This window comes from Anolis sagrei, chromosome 13 (genome assembly GCF_037176765.1).
Source record: "Anolis sagrei isolate rAnoSag1 chromosome 13, rAnoSag1.mat, whole genome shotgun sequence".
NCBI classification, from domain to species: Eukaryota; Metazoa; Chordata; class Lepidosauria; order Squamata; family Dactyloidae; genus Anolis; species Anolis sagrei.
In genome coordinates this window covers 570,336-584,218 of record NC_090033.1, presented here as the reverse complement: position 1 = coordinate 584,218, position 13,883 = coordinate 570,336, and the positions used below count along the sequence as shown (strand labels likewise).

General features: G+C 46.5%; 1 protein-coding gene across 2 annotated transcripts in view; it reads left to right on the top strand.

Annotated features, from left to right (window-relative positions):
• Positions 1–13,883, top strand: part of PLCH2 (phospholipase C eta 2) — a 325,113-nt gene that overhangs the window by 118,707 nt on the left and 192,523 nt on the right. The window contains exon 1 of one of the 2 annotated variants that reach the window (XM_067472941.1): positions 553–788. The exons of the other annotated variant lie outside the window; for it this stretch is intronic. Within the exon in view, the coding sequence (XP_067329042.1) occupies positions 746–788 (43 nt within the window). The 5' untranslated portion in view covers positions 553–745. Of the gene's footprint in view, positions 1–552; positions 789–13,883 lie in introns of those variants that run through there. 2 annotated transcript variants of the gene reach the window in all.

Here is a 13,883-nt window from a genome sequence, read left to right as displayed (position 1 = left end):
GCTGGGGGTGGTGACGGCCGACAGGGAGCTCTGGCGTGGGCTGGTCCATGAGGTCACGAAGAGTCGGAGACGACTGAACGAAGGAACAACAACATAGTTCACCTGCAATCAAAGAGCATTCTGAACTCCACCAATGATGGAATTGAACCAAATATGACACACAGAACTCCCACGACGAACAGTAAATATATATCAGTAATTGGTTGAGGGGGGGGGGGGGGGGGGGGCGCCAAAATACGGTTTGCTTACCGTTGAAAATTACTGATAATAGAGCAGTGTTGCTTTTGTGCCGAAGCGAGATTTCTGGCAGGCGCCTTTATTTGGGGGAATGAGTGTCCCCGGGGCAGAGGATGGCACTCTTCCTTCCTTCCGAGCCTTGCCGTGCCAATAAATCAAACCGCCGTCATCGTCATCGCCCTCCTCGGAGATGGGTGGCGGAGGGTTAACAAGCAATGCATCCCAGGTGGCTGATCACGAAAGGAGCTGGCACATTTCCCCGGCTGGTCCCTGCCGCCTTCGCTCTCCGGCTGGCCTGCCTACCTGCAGCATGAACCCCGCGCAGGGCGAGGAGGCAGCAGCCTCTCCAAAGAACTTTCTGCTCTGACATTAAGGCGCATACTTCTGTATGCATGACACACTTATTCATGCTTTCTAAATACGATCTCGGAGGCTGGGGGATGCTTCTGGATCTGAGCTCGGTAGGTCCTCCTCCAGTGGCTCCATTCGTTGCCTCTCCGGCTGGAAGATGGATGATTTGAACGCCATCCGATGCCTCAGCCCGGATCAAGGTAAGGAACCAGGCATGCATTATGGTTCAGGTTCGGTTATGGCTTGTCCGGGGATCTTAACCTGGTTGGCACACCGGGGAAGCAGAGAGCTATTTTGGGGAGGATTCAAAGAGATGTCAGACCTCACCATTCAAGAAGGAGATTGACGCGATGTCACCACAATTCAAGAGAGATATTGACAAGCTGGAATGTGTCCAGAGGAGGGCGACTAAAATGATCAAGGGTCTGGAGAACAAGCCCTATGAGGAGCGGCTTAGGGAACTGGGCATGTTTAGCCTGAAGAAGAGAAGGATGAGAGGAGATATGATAGCCATGGATAAATATGTGAGAGGAAGCCACAGGGAGGAGGAGGGAGCAAGCTTCCTTTCTGCTTCCTTGGAGACTAGGACGCAATGGAACAATGGCTTCAAACTACAAGAGAGGAGATTCCATCTGAACATGAGGAAGAACTTCCTGACTGTGAGAGCCGTTCAGCAGTGGAACTCTCTGCCCCGGAGTGTGGTGGAGGCTCCTTCTTTGGAAGCTTTGAAACAGAGGCTGGGCGGCCATCTGTCAGGGGTGATTTGAATGCAATATTCCTGCTTCTTGGCAGAATGGGGTTGGACTGGATGGCCCATGAGGTCTCTTCCAACTCTTTGATTCTATGATTCTATGATCCAGAAATGTGTGACTACGGTGATCCAAGGTTTGGAAGGAACGGAGCTGGGTCTGTTTATCTTGGAGGAAAGAAGGCTGAGAGCGATGTTGAAATATTTGAGCTTGTTTTGTGTCGCTCCGGAGACTGGGATGCGCTGGATTCAAAAGGCAGGTGAAGAGATTCCATTGACACCTTAGACAATGGGTTGCCGTAAGTTTTCCATGTTCCAGAAGCATTCTCTCCTGACGTTTTGCCCACATCTATGGCAGGTATCCTCAGAGGTTGTGAGGTCTTGTCTGTTGGAGGCAGCTGTGAATGTTGCAGTTGGCCAACCTTGATTAGCAATGAATGGCCTTGCAGCTTCAAAGACTGGCTGCTTCCTGCTTGGGGGAATCCTCTGTTGGGAGGTGTTAGCTGGAGGTAAAAGGTAAAGGTTTTCCCCTGACATGAAGTCTACTCGTGTCCGACTCCGGGAGTCTGGTGCTCATCTCCATTTCTAAGCACCGGGACTGTGGCGCAGTTGGATGGGAGTCATAGAATCATAGAATCATAGAATCATAGAATCATAGAATCATAGAATCAAAGAGTTGGAAGAGACCTCATGGGCCATCATCCAGTCCAACCCCATTCTGCCAAGAAGCAGGAATATTGCATTCAAATCACCCCTGACAGATGGCCATCCAGCCTCTGCTTAAAAGCTTCCAAAGAAGGAGCCTCCACCACACTCCGGGGCAGAGAGTTCCACTGCTGAACGGCTCTCACAGTCAGGAAGTTCTTCCTCATGTTCAGATGGAGTCAGCTGCATTAAGATCACTACTGACCAAAAGGTCATGATTTCGAAGCCAGCCCGGGTTGGAGTGAGCTTCCGACCAATTTGTGTAGCTTGCTGTCGACCTTTGCAGCCCAAAAGACAGTTGCATCTGTCAAGTAGGAAATTTAGGTACCCCTTATGACTGTCAGAGTTTGGCGGTGCACAGCAGAAGGGTTGCGAGATCAGCAGACACTGGTTTGTAAAATGAGGACTCTGCAGGCTTTGAGTTACAAAAGAAACGACGTTTACTAAGCACATTCAATAGACACGTCTTACTACAGCGAGCTACAATTCAGGAACCAGTCAAAACGAAAGTCTCTTCACACCTGCTTATCGTCTCTCTTGCGGAGACTGGCTACTCCCTTCTCTTCCCAGCAAGAGCAAGCCTTATCGTACTCCTCTCAAGGTCACATGTCCAGTAGAAAGTTTGTTCTACTGGACATAACTGCCAGATTATTGTATAGCCAAAAGCTGCCCCTAATCCTTCTGCTGTGCACCGCCAAACTCTGACAATAACCCCATAAAAATCTCCAGCAAGCATGCAAAGAATGAGGAAGTACTTCATCAGTGTCACAAAGGGATGGTGAAGCAACAGCTCCCCTGGTGGCCAGAACACTCTCATGAAAAAGCTGGAATGTTAAATAGCCTCTGTGTGTCTGTCTATATATATGTTGTGTGTCTGTGGCATTGGATGTTTGCCATGTATATGTACATTGTAACCCGCCCTGAGTCCCCTGCGGGGTGAGGAGAAGGGCGGAATAGAAATACTGTAAATAAATAAATAAGTAAATAAGCCGAAGAGCCGTCGTCCGTAGACACCTCCAAGGTCATGTACAAGTGAGGTTGGTGGGGACAAGGAGTAGGGCCTTCTCAGTGGTGGCCCCTCACCTGTGGAACTCACTCCCGGGGGAAATTAGGGCATCGACACCCCTCCTCTCCTTCAGGAGGAAGGTAAAGACGTGGTTGTGGGACCAGGCCTTCGGGCAATCTGACAACTAGATAAGGACAACCAGACGGATAGGACTGACTGGACTGACAATTGTGGAATTGGAATTTGGACTATGAGATAGCGAATGCTGACCGTCAATGAGGAGAAAGTGGTTTGTATTGGTTTTATTGGTTTTATGGTTGTAATGCAAGAATTGTTGTTTACTTAGGCCCGGTCCTGTTCAACATCTTCATTCATGACTTAGATGAAGGGTCAGAAGGCAGGATCATCAAGTTTGCAGACGACACCAAATTGGGAGGGAGAGCAAAGACTCCAGAGGACAGGAGCAGGATTCAAAACGATCTTGACAGATTAGAGAGATGAATGGCCAAAACTAACAAAATGAAGTTCAACAGTGACAAATGCAAGATACTCCACTTGGGCAGGAAAAATGAAATGCAGAGACAGAATGGGGGAGAATGCCTGGCTCGAGAGCAGGACGTGTGAAAAAGATCTTGGAGTCCTTGTGGACAACAAGTTAAACATGAGCCAGGAATGGGATGTGGTGGCAAAAAAAGCCAATGGGATTTTGGCCTGCATCAAGAGGAGCATAGTGTCTAGATTTAAGGAAGTCATGCTCCCCATGCTCTATTCTGCTTTGGTTAGACCACATCTGGAATATTGTGTCCAATTCTGGGCACCACGATTGAAGAGAGATATTGACAAGCTGGAATGTGTCCAGAGGAGGGCGACTCAAATGATAAAAGGTCTGGAGAACAAGCCCTATGAGGAGCGGCTTAAGGAGCTGGGCATGTTTAGCCTGAAGAAGAGAAGGCTGAGAGGAGATATGATAGCCATGTATAATAAATATGTGAGAGGAAGTCACAGGGAGGAGGGAGCAAGCTTGTTTTCTGCTTCCCTGGAGACTAAGACGCAAGGGAACAATGGCTTCAAACTACAAGAGAGGAGATTCCACCTGAACATGAGGAAGAACTTCCTGACTGTGAGAGCCGTTCAGCAGTGGAACTCTCTGCCCCAGGGGGAGTGTGGTGGAGGCTCCTTCTTTGGAAGCTTTTAAGCAGAGGCTGGATGGCCATCTGTCAGGGGTGATTTGAATGCAATATTCCTGCTTCTTGGCAGAATGGGGTTGGACTAGATGGCCCAGGAAGTCTCTTCCAACTCTTTGATTCTGTGATTCTATGATTCTATGTTAATTGATGTTATTTTGTTTTATTGCTGTTATGTGATGCGGGCATCGAATTGTGCCTCGCTTTTGTAAGCCGCCCTGAGTCCCCCCCCCCCCCCCGGGGTGAGAAGGGCGGCGTAGAAGTAAACCAAATAAATAAATAAATAAATGTAGCCAGCATGGCTGCGTGGAGTGCCCTTACCTTCCCGTCGGAGCGGTACTTATTGATCTACTCACATTTGCGTGTTTTCGAACTGCTAGGTTGGCAGAAGCTGGGGCTGACAGCGGAAGCTCACGCCGCTTCCCGGATTCGAACCTGCAACAAGCTCAGCAGCTCAGCGCTTTAACCCACTGCACCACCGGGGTCTCTTATGGCTAGAATCCCGCTGTTTTTGCCACTTTCTTTGGAACCCAAAGACACACATTCTTGATCCAAACTCTGGCTAAAAATGTTCTTGCTTGTGTTTATGATTTCCTTCTCTCTCCCCTTCCACTATTTTGCCTGTATGGAGAACTCAGGAGGAGGGGCGCAAACGGGGTCACCTTCTTACCTGACACCCTTGATAAATGCGTGCCATTCAAAGGAAGCGCGGCGTGCCCTTTTTAAAGGCTCAAAAGCAAATGTTATTTTGCTCCCTTGGCTCAAATCCAGCCGAGCTGTTGGCATTGCAACAGCAGTCGAGCAGCCTAAATTATGGATGGCCCTAGATTTTCATCCCTTTTAGCCATGCGGCGCGGGGATCGCTTTACGGGAAGTCAAAGGTGTGACTTTAGAGCTGGTTTCTGGATTGTTTTCGCCTCCCTTTCCTTTCTCTCGCTGTCGTTCCTCCTTTGCCTGTTTAGACGTCTTCCCAGTATCACCATTTGGAGCCATGGAGGAGGAGAACTCAACAGGTTCCTGGAACATCTTAACAGCATCCACCCAAACATATGGTTCAGAGATGTGGATGACACCTTCACCCTTTGGAGCCATGGAGAAGAAGAACTCAACAGGTTCCTGGACCATCTCAACAGCATCCACCCAAACATATGGTTCAGAGATGTGGATGACACCTTCACCATTTGGAGCCACGGAGAAGAACTCAACAGGTTCCTGGAACATCTGAACAGCATCCACCCAAACATATGGTTCAGAGATGTGGATGACACCTTCACCATTTGGAGCCATGGAGAAGAAGAACTCAGCAGGTTCCTGGAACATCTGAACAGCATCCACCCAAACATATGGTTCAGAGATGTGGATGACACCCTCACCATTTGGAGCCATGGAGGAGAAGAACTCAACAGGTTCCTGGACCATCTGAACAGCATCCACCCAAACATATGGTTCAGAGATGTGGATGACACCTTCACCATTTGGAGCCATGGAGGAGAAGAACTCAACAGGTTCCTGGAACATCTGAACAGCATCCACCCAAACATATGGTTCAGAGATGTGGATGACACCTTCACCATTTGGAGCCATGGAGAAGAAGAACTCAACAGGTTCCTGGACCATCTGAACAGCATCCACCCAAACATATGGTTCAGAGATGTGGATGACACCTTCACCATTTGGAGCCACGGAGAAGAAGAACTCAACAGGTTCCTGGAACATCTGAACAGCATCCACCCAAACATATGGTTCAGAGATGTGGATGACACCCTCACCATTTGGAGCCATGGAGGAGAAGAACTCAACAGGTTCCTGGACCATCTGAACAGCATCCACCCAAACATATGGTTCAGAGATGTGGATGACACCTTCACCATTTGGAGCCATGGAGGAGAAGAACTCAACAGGTTCCTGGAACATCTGAACAGCATCCACCCAAACATATGGTTCAGAGATGTGGATGACACCTTCACCATTTGGAGCCATGGAGAAGAAGAACTCAACAGGTTCCTGGACCATCTGAACAGCATCCACCCAAACATATGGTTCAGAGATGTGGATGACACCTTCACCATTTGGAGCCACGGAGAAGAAGAACTCAACAGGTTCCTGGACCATCTGAACAGCATCCACCCAAACATATGGTTCAGAGATGTGGATGACACCTTCACCATTTGGAGCCATGGAGAAGAAGAACTCAGCAGGTTCCTGGACCATCTGAACAGCATCCCCCCAAACATATGGTTCAGAGATGTGGATGACACCTTCACCATTTGGAGCCATGGAGAAGAAGAACTCAACAGGTTTCTGGACCATCTCAACAGCATCCACCCAAACATATGGTTCAGAGATGTGGATGACACCTTCACCATTTGGAGCCATGGAGAAGAAGAACTCAACAGGTTTCTGGACCATCTTATCAGCATCCACCCAAACATCCAGTTCACGAGAAAAAGAAAATGAAGGAAGACTGCCTTTCCTAGATGTCCTAGTCATCCGTAAACCAGATCAACAATTGGGTCACACCGTTGACAGAAAACCCACACACACACAGAGATATCTACAGAAAAACTCCAACCATCACCCAAGTCAACAAAGAAGCTCCATTAAAGCCTTGGCAGACCGTGCAAAAAGAATCTGGGAAGCCCACCTCCTCCAAGAGGAACTGAACCACCTCAACTGGGCTCTACAGGCCAATGAATATTCCACCTCAGACATCAGAAGAGCTGCAAGACCACCGAGAAGAAGCCACGAGAGTCAAGACAGAGGTCCACCCAGAGGGAAAGGGATCTTGCCAGACATCCAGGGAAGCACTGACCACAGAGGGAAGAAGCTGAGGAAACACAACATACAAACTATCTCCAGACCCACCAAGAAAATCCAACCAATGCTCCGTTCAGCATAGAACAAGAGGGATCCCCTCGCTTCTGCAGGAGTCTACCATTGTATACCATGCAGTTGTGGACAAGAAGTCAACAGAGGGACCACCAAATGCAGCAGCATTGCCCAGACATGCGTGAAGGAACATGAAAGGCACTGCAGACTCCTTCAACCAGAGAAGTCAGCCAGAGCAGAGCACCCGAGGAACCAACCTGGACACAGCATATTATTGGAGAACAGAGAAATGCTGGACCACACCAACAACCACCATGTCAGGCTACACAGAGAAGCCATTGAAATCAACAAGAAGCATGTTGACAGCTTCAACAGAAAGGAGGAATCCATGAAAATGAACAAAATCTGGCTAACAGTATTAAAAAACTCAAAAATTACAACAGCACAACAACAGAGAGGAAACAAACAAAGACATCTAATCACCTCTCAACAAAAGATTGCTCCAGGCACTGCCAGGCCATCAAATGCTAATCAAGTTGAAACATTCACACCTAGCTCCAGCAGACAAGAGTCCTTTGTCCCACTCTGGACATAATTCCACAGATATATAAACCCAATTTTCCTACTTCCAACACATTCAGGCGAAACATCAGGAGAGAATGCCTCTAGACCATGGCCATATAGCCCCCAAAAAACCTACAACAACCCAGGCTTCCCAGTTGTTTTTTCGTTTCTCTAGTAGTGAGGCATGTTCATCTCTATGTAGATCACAGCCAGCAGTGTTTAATTCTGGGTGAGACTGCACATTAACACAGATGTCCATGGCTTGTACTCTTCTATATAAATAAAAATGTAATGTTCGTTTGTGGGATTAACAGAACTCAAAAACCACTGGACGAATTGATACCAAATTTGGACACAAGACCCCTAACAGACCAATGAGTGACCATCAGTGGAAAGGACTTCCACTTCCAACAGACCTCACTACACATTCTAAGGATTATTTCTGCGTTTGATTTATTAAATTGTTGCTTTCCTTGGCTATCGAAAGATCTGTGCACGATGGATACCCAGGATGAGAGAACTGGGAGACACTGGTTGTGGAAACAGAGTGTCGACTTCTTCTGTGACGGCTTCAGAAAACTTGTTCGGCGTTGGCAGAAATGTATCCAATTGTCTGGTGATTATGTGGAAAAGTGAATAGTAGTAGTTAAAGAGCACATTCTAAGGATTATTTCTGTGTTTGGTTTATTAAAATATTCCCATCCAAAGGCAAGTAATGAAGGTGGAGGCATTACTTTTCATTCATCGTTGGCAGAAATGTATCCAACATTTCTGTATTCGACAATACAGAAATGTATCCAATTGGCTGGCGATTATGTGGAAAAGTGAATAGTGAGAGTTAAAGAGCACATTCTAAGTATTGTTTCTGTGTTTGATTGATAGAAACATTCCCATCCAAATCCAAGTAATGAAAGTGGAGGCCTTACTTTTCATTCATCGTTGGCAGAAATGTATCCAATTGTCTGGTGATTATGTGGAAATGTGAATAGTAATAGTTAAAGAGCACATTCTAAGGATTATTTTTGCGTCTGATTTATTAAAACATTCCCAACCAAATCCAAGTAACGAAGGTGGAGGCATTACTTTTCATTCATCGTTGGCAGAAGTGTATATCCAATTGTCTGGTGATTATGTGGAAAAGTGAATAGTGGTAGTTAAAGAGCACATTCTAAGGGTTGTTTCTGCTTTTGATTGATTAAATTATTGCTTTGCTTGGCTATCGGAAGATCTGTGCACGATGGGTACCCAGGATGAGAGAACTATGAGATGCTGGTTGCGGAAACAGAGTGTCGACTTTAGAAAGCTTGTTCATTGTTGGCAGAAATGTATCCAATTGTCTGGTGATTATGTGGGAAAGAGTATAATGGTCGTTAAAGAGCACATTCTAAGGATTATTTCTGCGTCTGATTTATTAAAACATTCCCATCCAAATCCAAGTAACGAAGGTGGAGGCATTACTTTTCATTCATCGTTAGCAGAAACGTATCCAATTGTCCAGTGATTATGTGGGAAACGGTATAGTGGTAGTTAAAGAGCACTTTCTAAGGATTGTTTCTGTGTTTGGTTTATTAAAATATTCCCATCCAAAGGCAAGTAATGAAGGTGGAGGCATTACTTTTCATTCATCGTTGGTAGAAACGTATCCAATTGTCTGGTGATTATGTGGAAGAGGGAATAGTGGTAGTTAAAGAGCACATTCTAAGGGTTGTTTCTGCTTTTGATTGATTAAATTACTGCTTTGCTTGGCTATCGGAAGATCTGTGCACGATGGGTACCCAGGATGAGAGAACTATGAGATGCTGGTTGCGGAAACAGAGTGTCGACTTTAGAAAGCTTGTTCATTGTTGGCAGAAATGTATCCAATTGTCCAGTGATTCTGTGGAAGAGGGAATAGTGGTAGTTAAAGAGCACATTCTAAGGATTGTTTCTACGTTTGATTTATTAAAACATTCCCAACCAAATCCAAGTAAGGAAGGTGGAGGCATTACTTTTCATTCAACCCTCATATAAGGATTCAGTCGTTTCAGCACCAGTCGAAGTCTGAAAGCCATTGACCTCTTTGGTGAGAACTTCAGCCTGGATTGTTTCAGTCTTTCTGCCAGAAAGAAGAGAGATTTTCATTTTACCCCAGACTTGAATCCATTGGAAGAATTTTGGCTTTCCAGCCATTCGGTTGATGGTTCTCCCTCTCTCTACGAGTCTCTTGCTTTCCTTGAATGGTGCTTTAATGCCTCCAAATTCTCCAAGCCACACTTTCTCCCATGCTTCGGCTCATGAATTGTTAAGTAGGAACAGCTGGCATTATAATAGTCATAAAGATACGGGAAGTCGGCGACTGATGAAATGGAAAGTTATGTTGAATTAGATGTTCCAGACTCAATAAAGGGCAAAATACTCGGGTCGTCATACCTTTGCAGCGGCAGACCCTTCAATATTTCATGGGAAGTAGTGTTGAGGAAGAACGTACAAGTTGAGAAGGGTTGTAGAAAGCGATGGAAGGGGGCCATCCTTCCGTCCTTCCTTCCCTTTCTCCATTGCTGAGTTCCTTGAGTGCGAATGGATTTGAATTTGGAGCCAGCTGAGGACAAAGGAGGGAGATGGGAGGGAAAGTGGGGCATTTCAAAGCAGATGGAAAAGGGAGATGGTGGAGGATTGTTTGGCTTCTCTGGCTTTAAAACTCGCTTCTCTGGCTTGAGGCGAGGCCAGGAAATTCCTCCCTTCTCTGGTGTATAACATAACTGGCTTCTCTGGCTGGAGCCGAGGCCAGGGATCAGCAGCGAGGAAAAGCTGAATCATTTTTTACTCACTTCCCGAGTCGTAAAAAAAATGGCAGAAAAAGTTTTGGAAGGGCTGAGGGACTTCCGGTTTTTAAAATATTTATTTATTTATTTATTTGCTTTATTTTTATACCGCATTTTTCAGCCTAAATCGGCAACTCAATGCGGTTTACAATACAATTTATATAACAATCACAATTAGTTAAAACACAACATACACGACAGACAATACAAGACAACACAACATAGTCATCAACGCCTCAGTAAAAATCAGATTCCGTTCTCATAATCCTTCTACCATTCCTTTGTTCATTTATACCGTCTTCATGAGTTCAGTTGCCTTGTTGGCCGAACGCCTGTTCATAGAGCCACGTCTTGACCTTCCTCCGGAACGCCAGCAACGAAGGGGCCTGCCTGATGTCTGCGGGTAGGGCATTCCATAGCCGAGGGGCCACCACCGAGAAGGCCCTGTCTCTCGTCCCCGCCAGCCGCGCCTGCGACTCCGGCGGGACCGAGAGCAGGGCCTCCCCGGACGATCTTAACGTCCTCATTGGTTCATAGGTGGAGATGCGTTCGGAGAGGTAAGCAGGGCCAGAACCGTTTAGGGCTTTATAGGCCAAAGCCAGCACCTTGAATTGTGCCCGGTAGCGGATTGGCAGCCAGTGGAGCTGGCTCAGCAGTGGAGTGGTATGCTCCCTGAGTGCCGCTCCCGTTAGCAACCTGGCCGCCGAGCGCTGGACCATCTGAAGCTTCCGGGCAGTCTTCAAGGGCAACCCCACGTAGAGCGCGTTGCAGTAATCAATCTGGGATGTAACCAGAGCGTGGACTACCGTGGCCAAATCCGACTTCCCAAGGTACGGGCGCAACTGGCGCACAAGTTTGAGTTGTGCAAATGCTCCCCTGGACACCGCCGAAACTTGGGGTTCCAAGCTTAGCGAGGAGTCCAGGATCACACCCAAGCTGCGAACCTGCGTCTTCAGGGGGAGTGTGACCCCGTCTAACACAGGCTGTGACCCTATACCCTGTTCGGCCTTCAATTATCACTTCAAAAAGGTAATTTTAACTAACATTATTATGAGCAACGAGTTATCCAATGGGACTCTATCCATGCCTAGTATGCAGACTCCAGAAATTACACAAAGGCATACAGGTATCAGGGAATACAAGAGGGCATTGGGAAATACAGGAGGACATGCATACACGAGGGATGGGATGGCACCCAGACGTTGGAGAGTACAGGAGAGGGAAGTTTTGGGGAAGTATATGGGACATGGAGATGCCGGGAAGTGCAGGAGGGCGTGCCAACTTCAGGAAGTACACAAAGGCATACCGCAGTTGGGAGGTACAGGATGGCACGCAGAACGCAGTGGGTACAGGAGGGCACGTACAATGTATAAAACCAAAACAATTCCGCAACCCGTGATTCTGTCTAGTGAAGATCCCAATTTTATTTCCCTGAGACCCAGCTGCTTACAGTCTGCCCTCGCTTTGTTCCCATGGATACACACTCTATAAGTACAAAAAAAGCAAGAGAATTTGGGTTTGGCGATTCCGTGCCGATCTTGGAATCCACCCAGAGGTATAATGCTACAGAGCAGGAGGTAAATTATTAAAATATTAAAATATTAATTACATTAATTCAATTAATGCCCATGAGCAGGGTTTTGTGTCCCCTTTAACAGCCCTTGCTCCTCTTTGCAAATGTTAATTTTCAGAGAGGGTCCTTATGGGAATTCCCTCGTGTACACAATTCCCTCCGGCGACGAGAGATGTTTGGAAGGGAGAATGACTGTTAATGAGTTTTAATTTTGTGAGCCTCCGTTGGGTTTTGTGTGTGTGGAGCGGGAGGTATATTAACACAACCACCGTTTTTGCCTACGAGCTTTTTATTGGATTCTGCAACGCATAGGAAATTTGCAAAATTGGGCTGAAAATGTTAAATTAGCTGACTTATATTAGATATGCAGGCTGAGCAAGCAACTCTTCTTCCTTTCCTCCCCGTTTAGAGTTGAGCCTTTTGTGTTATCTCAACTTTAATACAGTTCCTCATGTGGTGGTGACCCCCAACCATAACATTATTTTCGTTGCTACTTCACAACTGTCATTTTGCTCCTGTTATGAATTGTAATGTTGTGCCGTCACACCCAGACACTATAAAGTTAAAACTAAGATGTGCTTCTCTCTTTATCCGGGTGAACTGTGGGTGCCTTTCTTAGAAGCTCAGAATTCCCAGCAACTGAGGCCAGTCCAGATTTGAACATCAACAGAACATTTATTTCTCAAAGTCCTTGACAGACTTGGCACAGCTTGATGGAGTTACAAACACAAACAGTCAACTTGTGAAACCATATAGATGTTCTTCCCTTCCCTTTTCCTTCAGCTGCTGAGTTAACTTTCCCCAACGGTAGAAAAATCCTGGGATCTTTTACCTTAACCCTGAGCTGCTATCTTTTAGAAAGAGCAGGTCTTCCCCTATCTAAGCTCAAGATTAGTTTGGAGATGGCAGAGAAAACCTGAGATATTCCCTGCCCCAGCGCTGAGCTTCTATCTTTTAGAACAGTGTTTCTCAACTTGGGGGTCGGGACCCCTGAGGGGGTCATGAGGGGGTGTCAGAGGGGTCGCCAAAGACCATAAGAAAACACAGTATTTTCTGATGGTCATGGGGGTTCCATGTGGGAAGTTTGAGCCAATTCTATCGTTGGTGGAGTTCAGAATGTTCTTTGATTGTAGGTGAACTATAAATCCCAGCAACTACAATTCCGAAATGTCAAGGCCTATTTCCCCCCAAACTCCACCAGTGTTCACATTTGGGCATATTGGGTATCCATGCCAAGCTTGGTTCAGATCCATCATGGTTTGAGTCCACAGTGCTCTCTGGATGTAGGTGAACTACAACTCCCAAACTCAAGGTCAATGCCCACCAAACCCTTCTAGTGTTTTCTGTTGGTCGTGGGAGTTCCGTGTGCCAGGGTTGGTTCAATTCCATTGTTGTTGAGTTCAGAATGCTCTTTGATTGTAGGTGAACTATACCTCCCAGCAACTACAACTCCCAAATGACAAAATCAAACCCCTCTTCCAACCCCAGCCTGCAGATCAGATATTTACATTGCAATTCAGAATAATAGCAAAATTATAGTTATGGAAGTAGCAATGAAAATAATGTTATGGTTGGGGGTCACCACACCAGGAGGAACTATATTAAGGAGTCACAGTATTGGGAAGGTTGAGAACCACACACCTATGCAGATATTAGTTGGTGGGAGTCTTTAAAGATCGGGCAGTAATAGAGCCGCACTTGGTGCCAATGACGTTGCCTCATTATCTCCAGAAAAGGCAGAGCGGGCCTTTGCCCGGAGCAGGAAATGTCCATCTGTCCTTCAAGGAGCTCAATTCTTCAGGGGGTTCCTTAAGCTGTCAGTTAATTAATTGGATTAATGCAATGGACAGCTCTTTGCATTGAAAGGTTTCGTTAACAGTCCCAT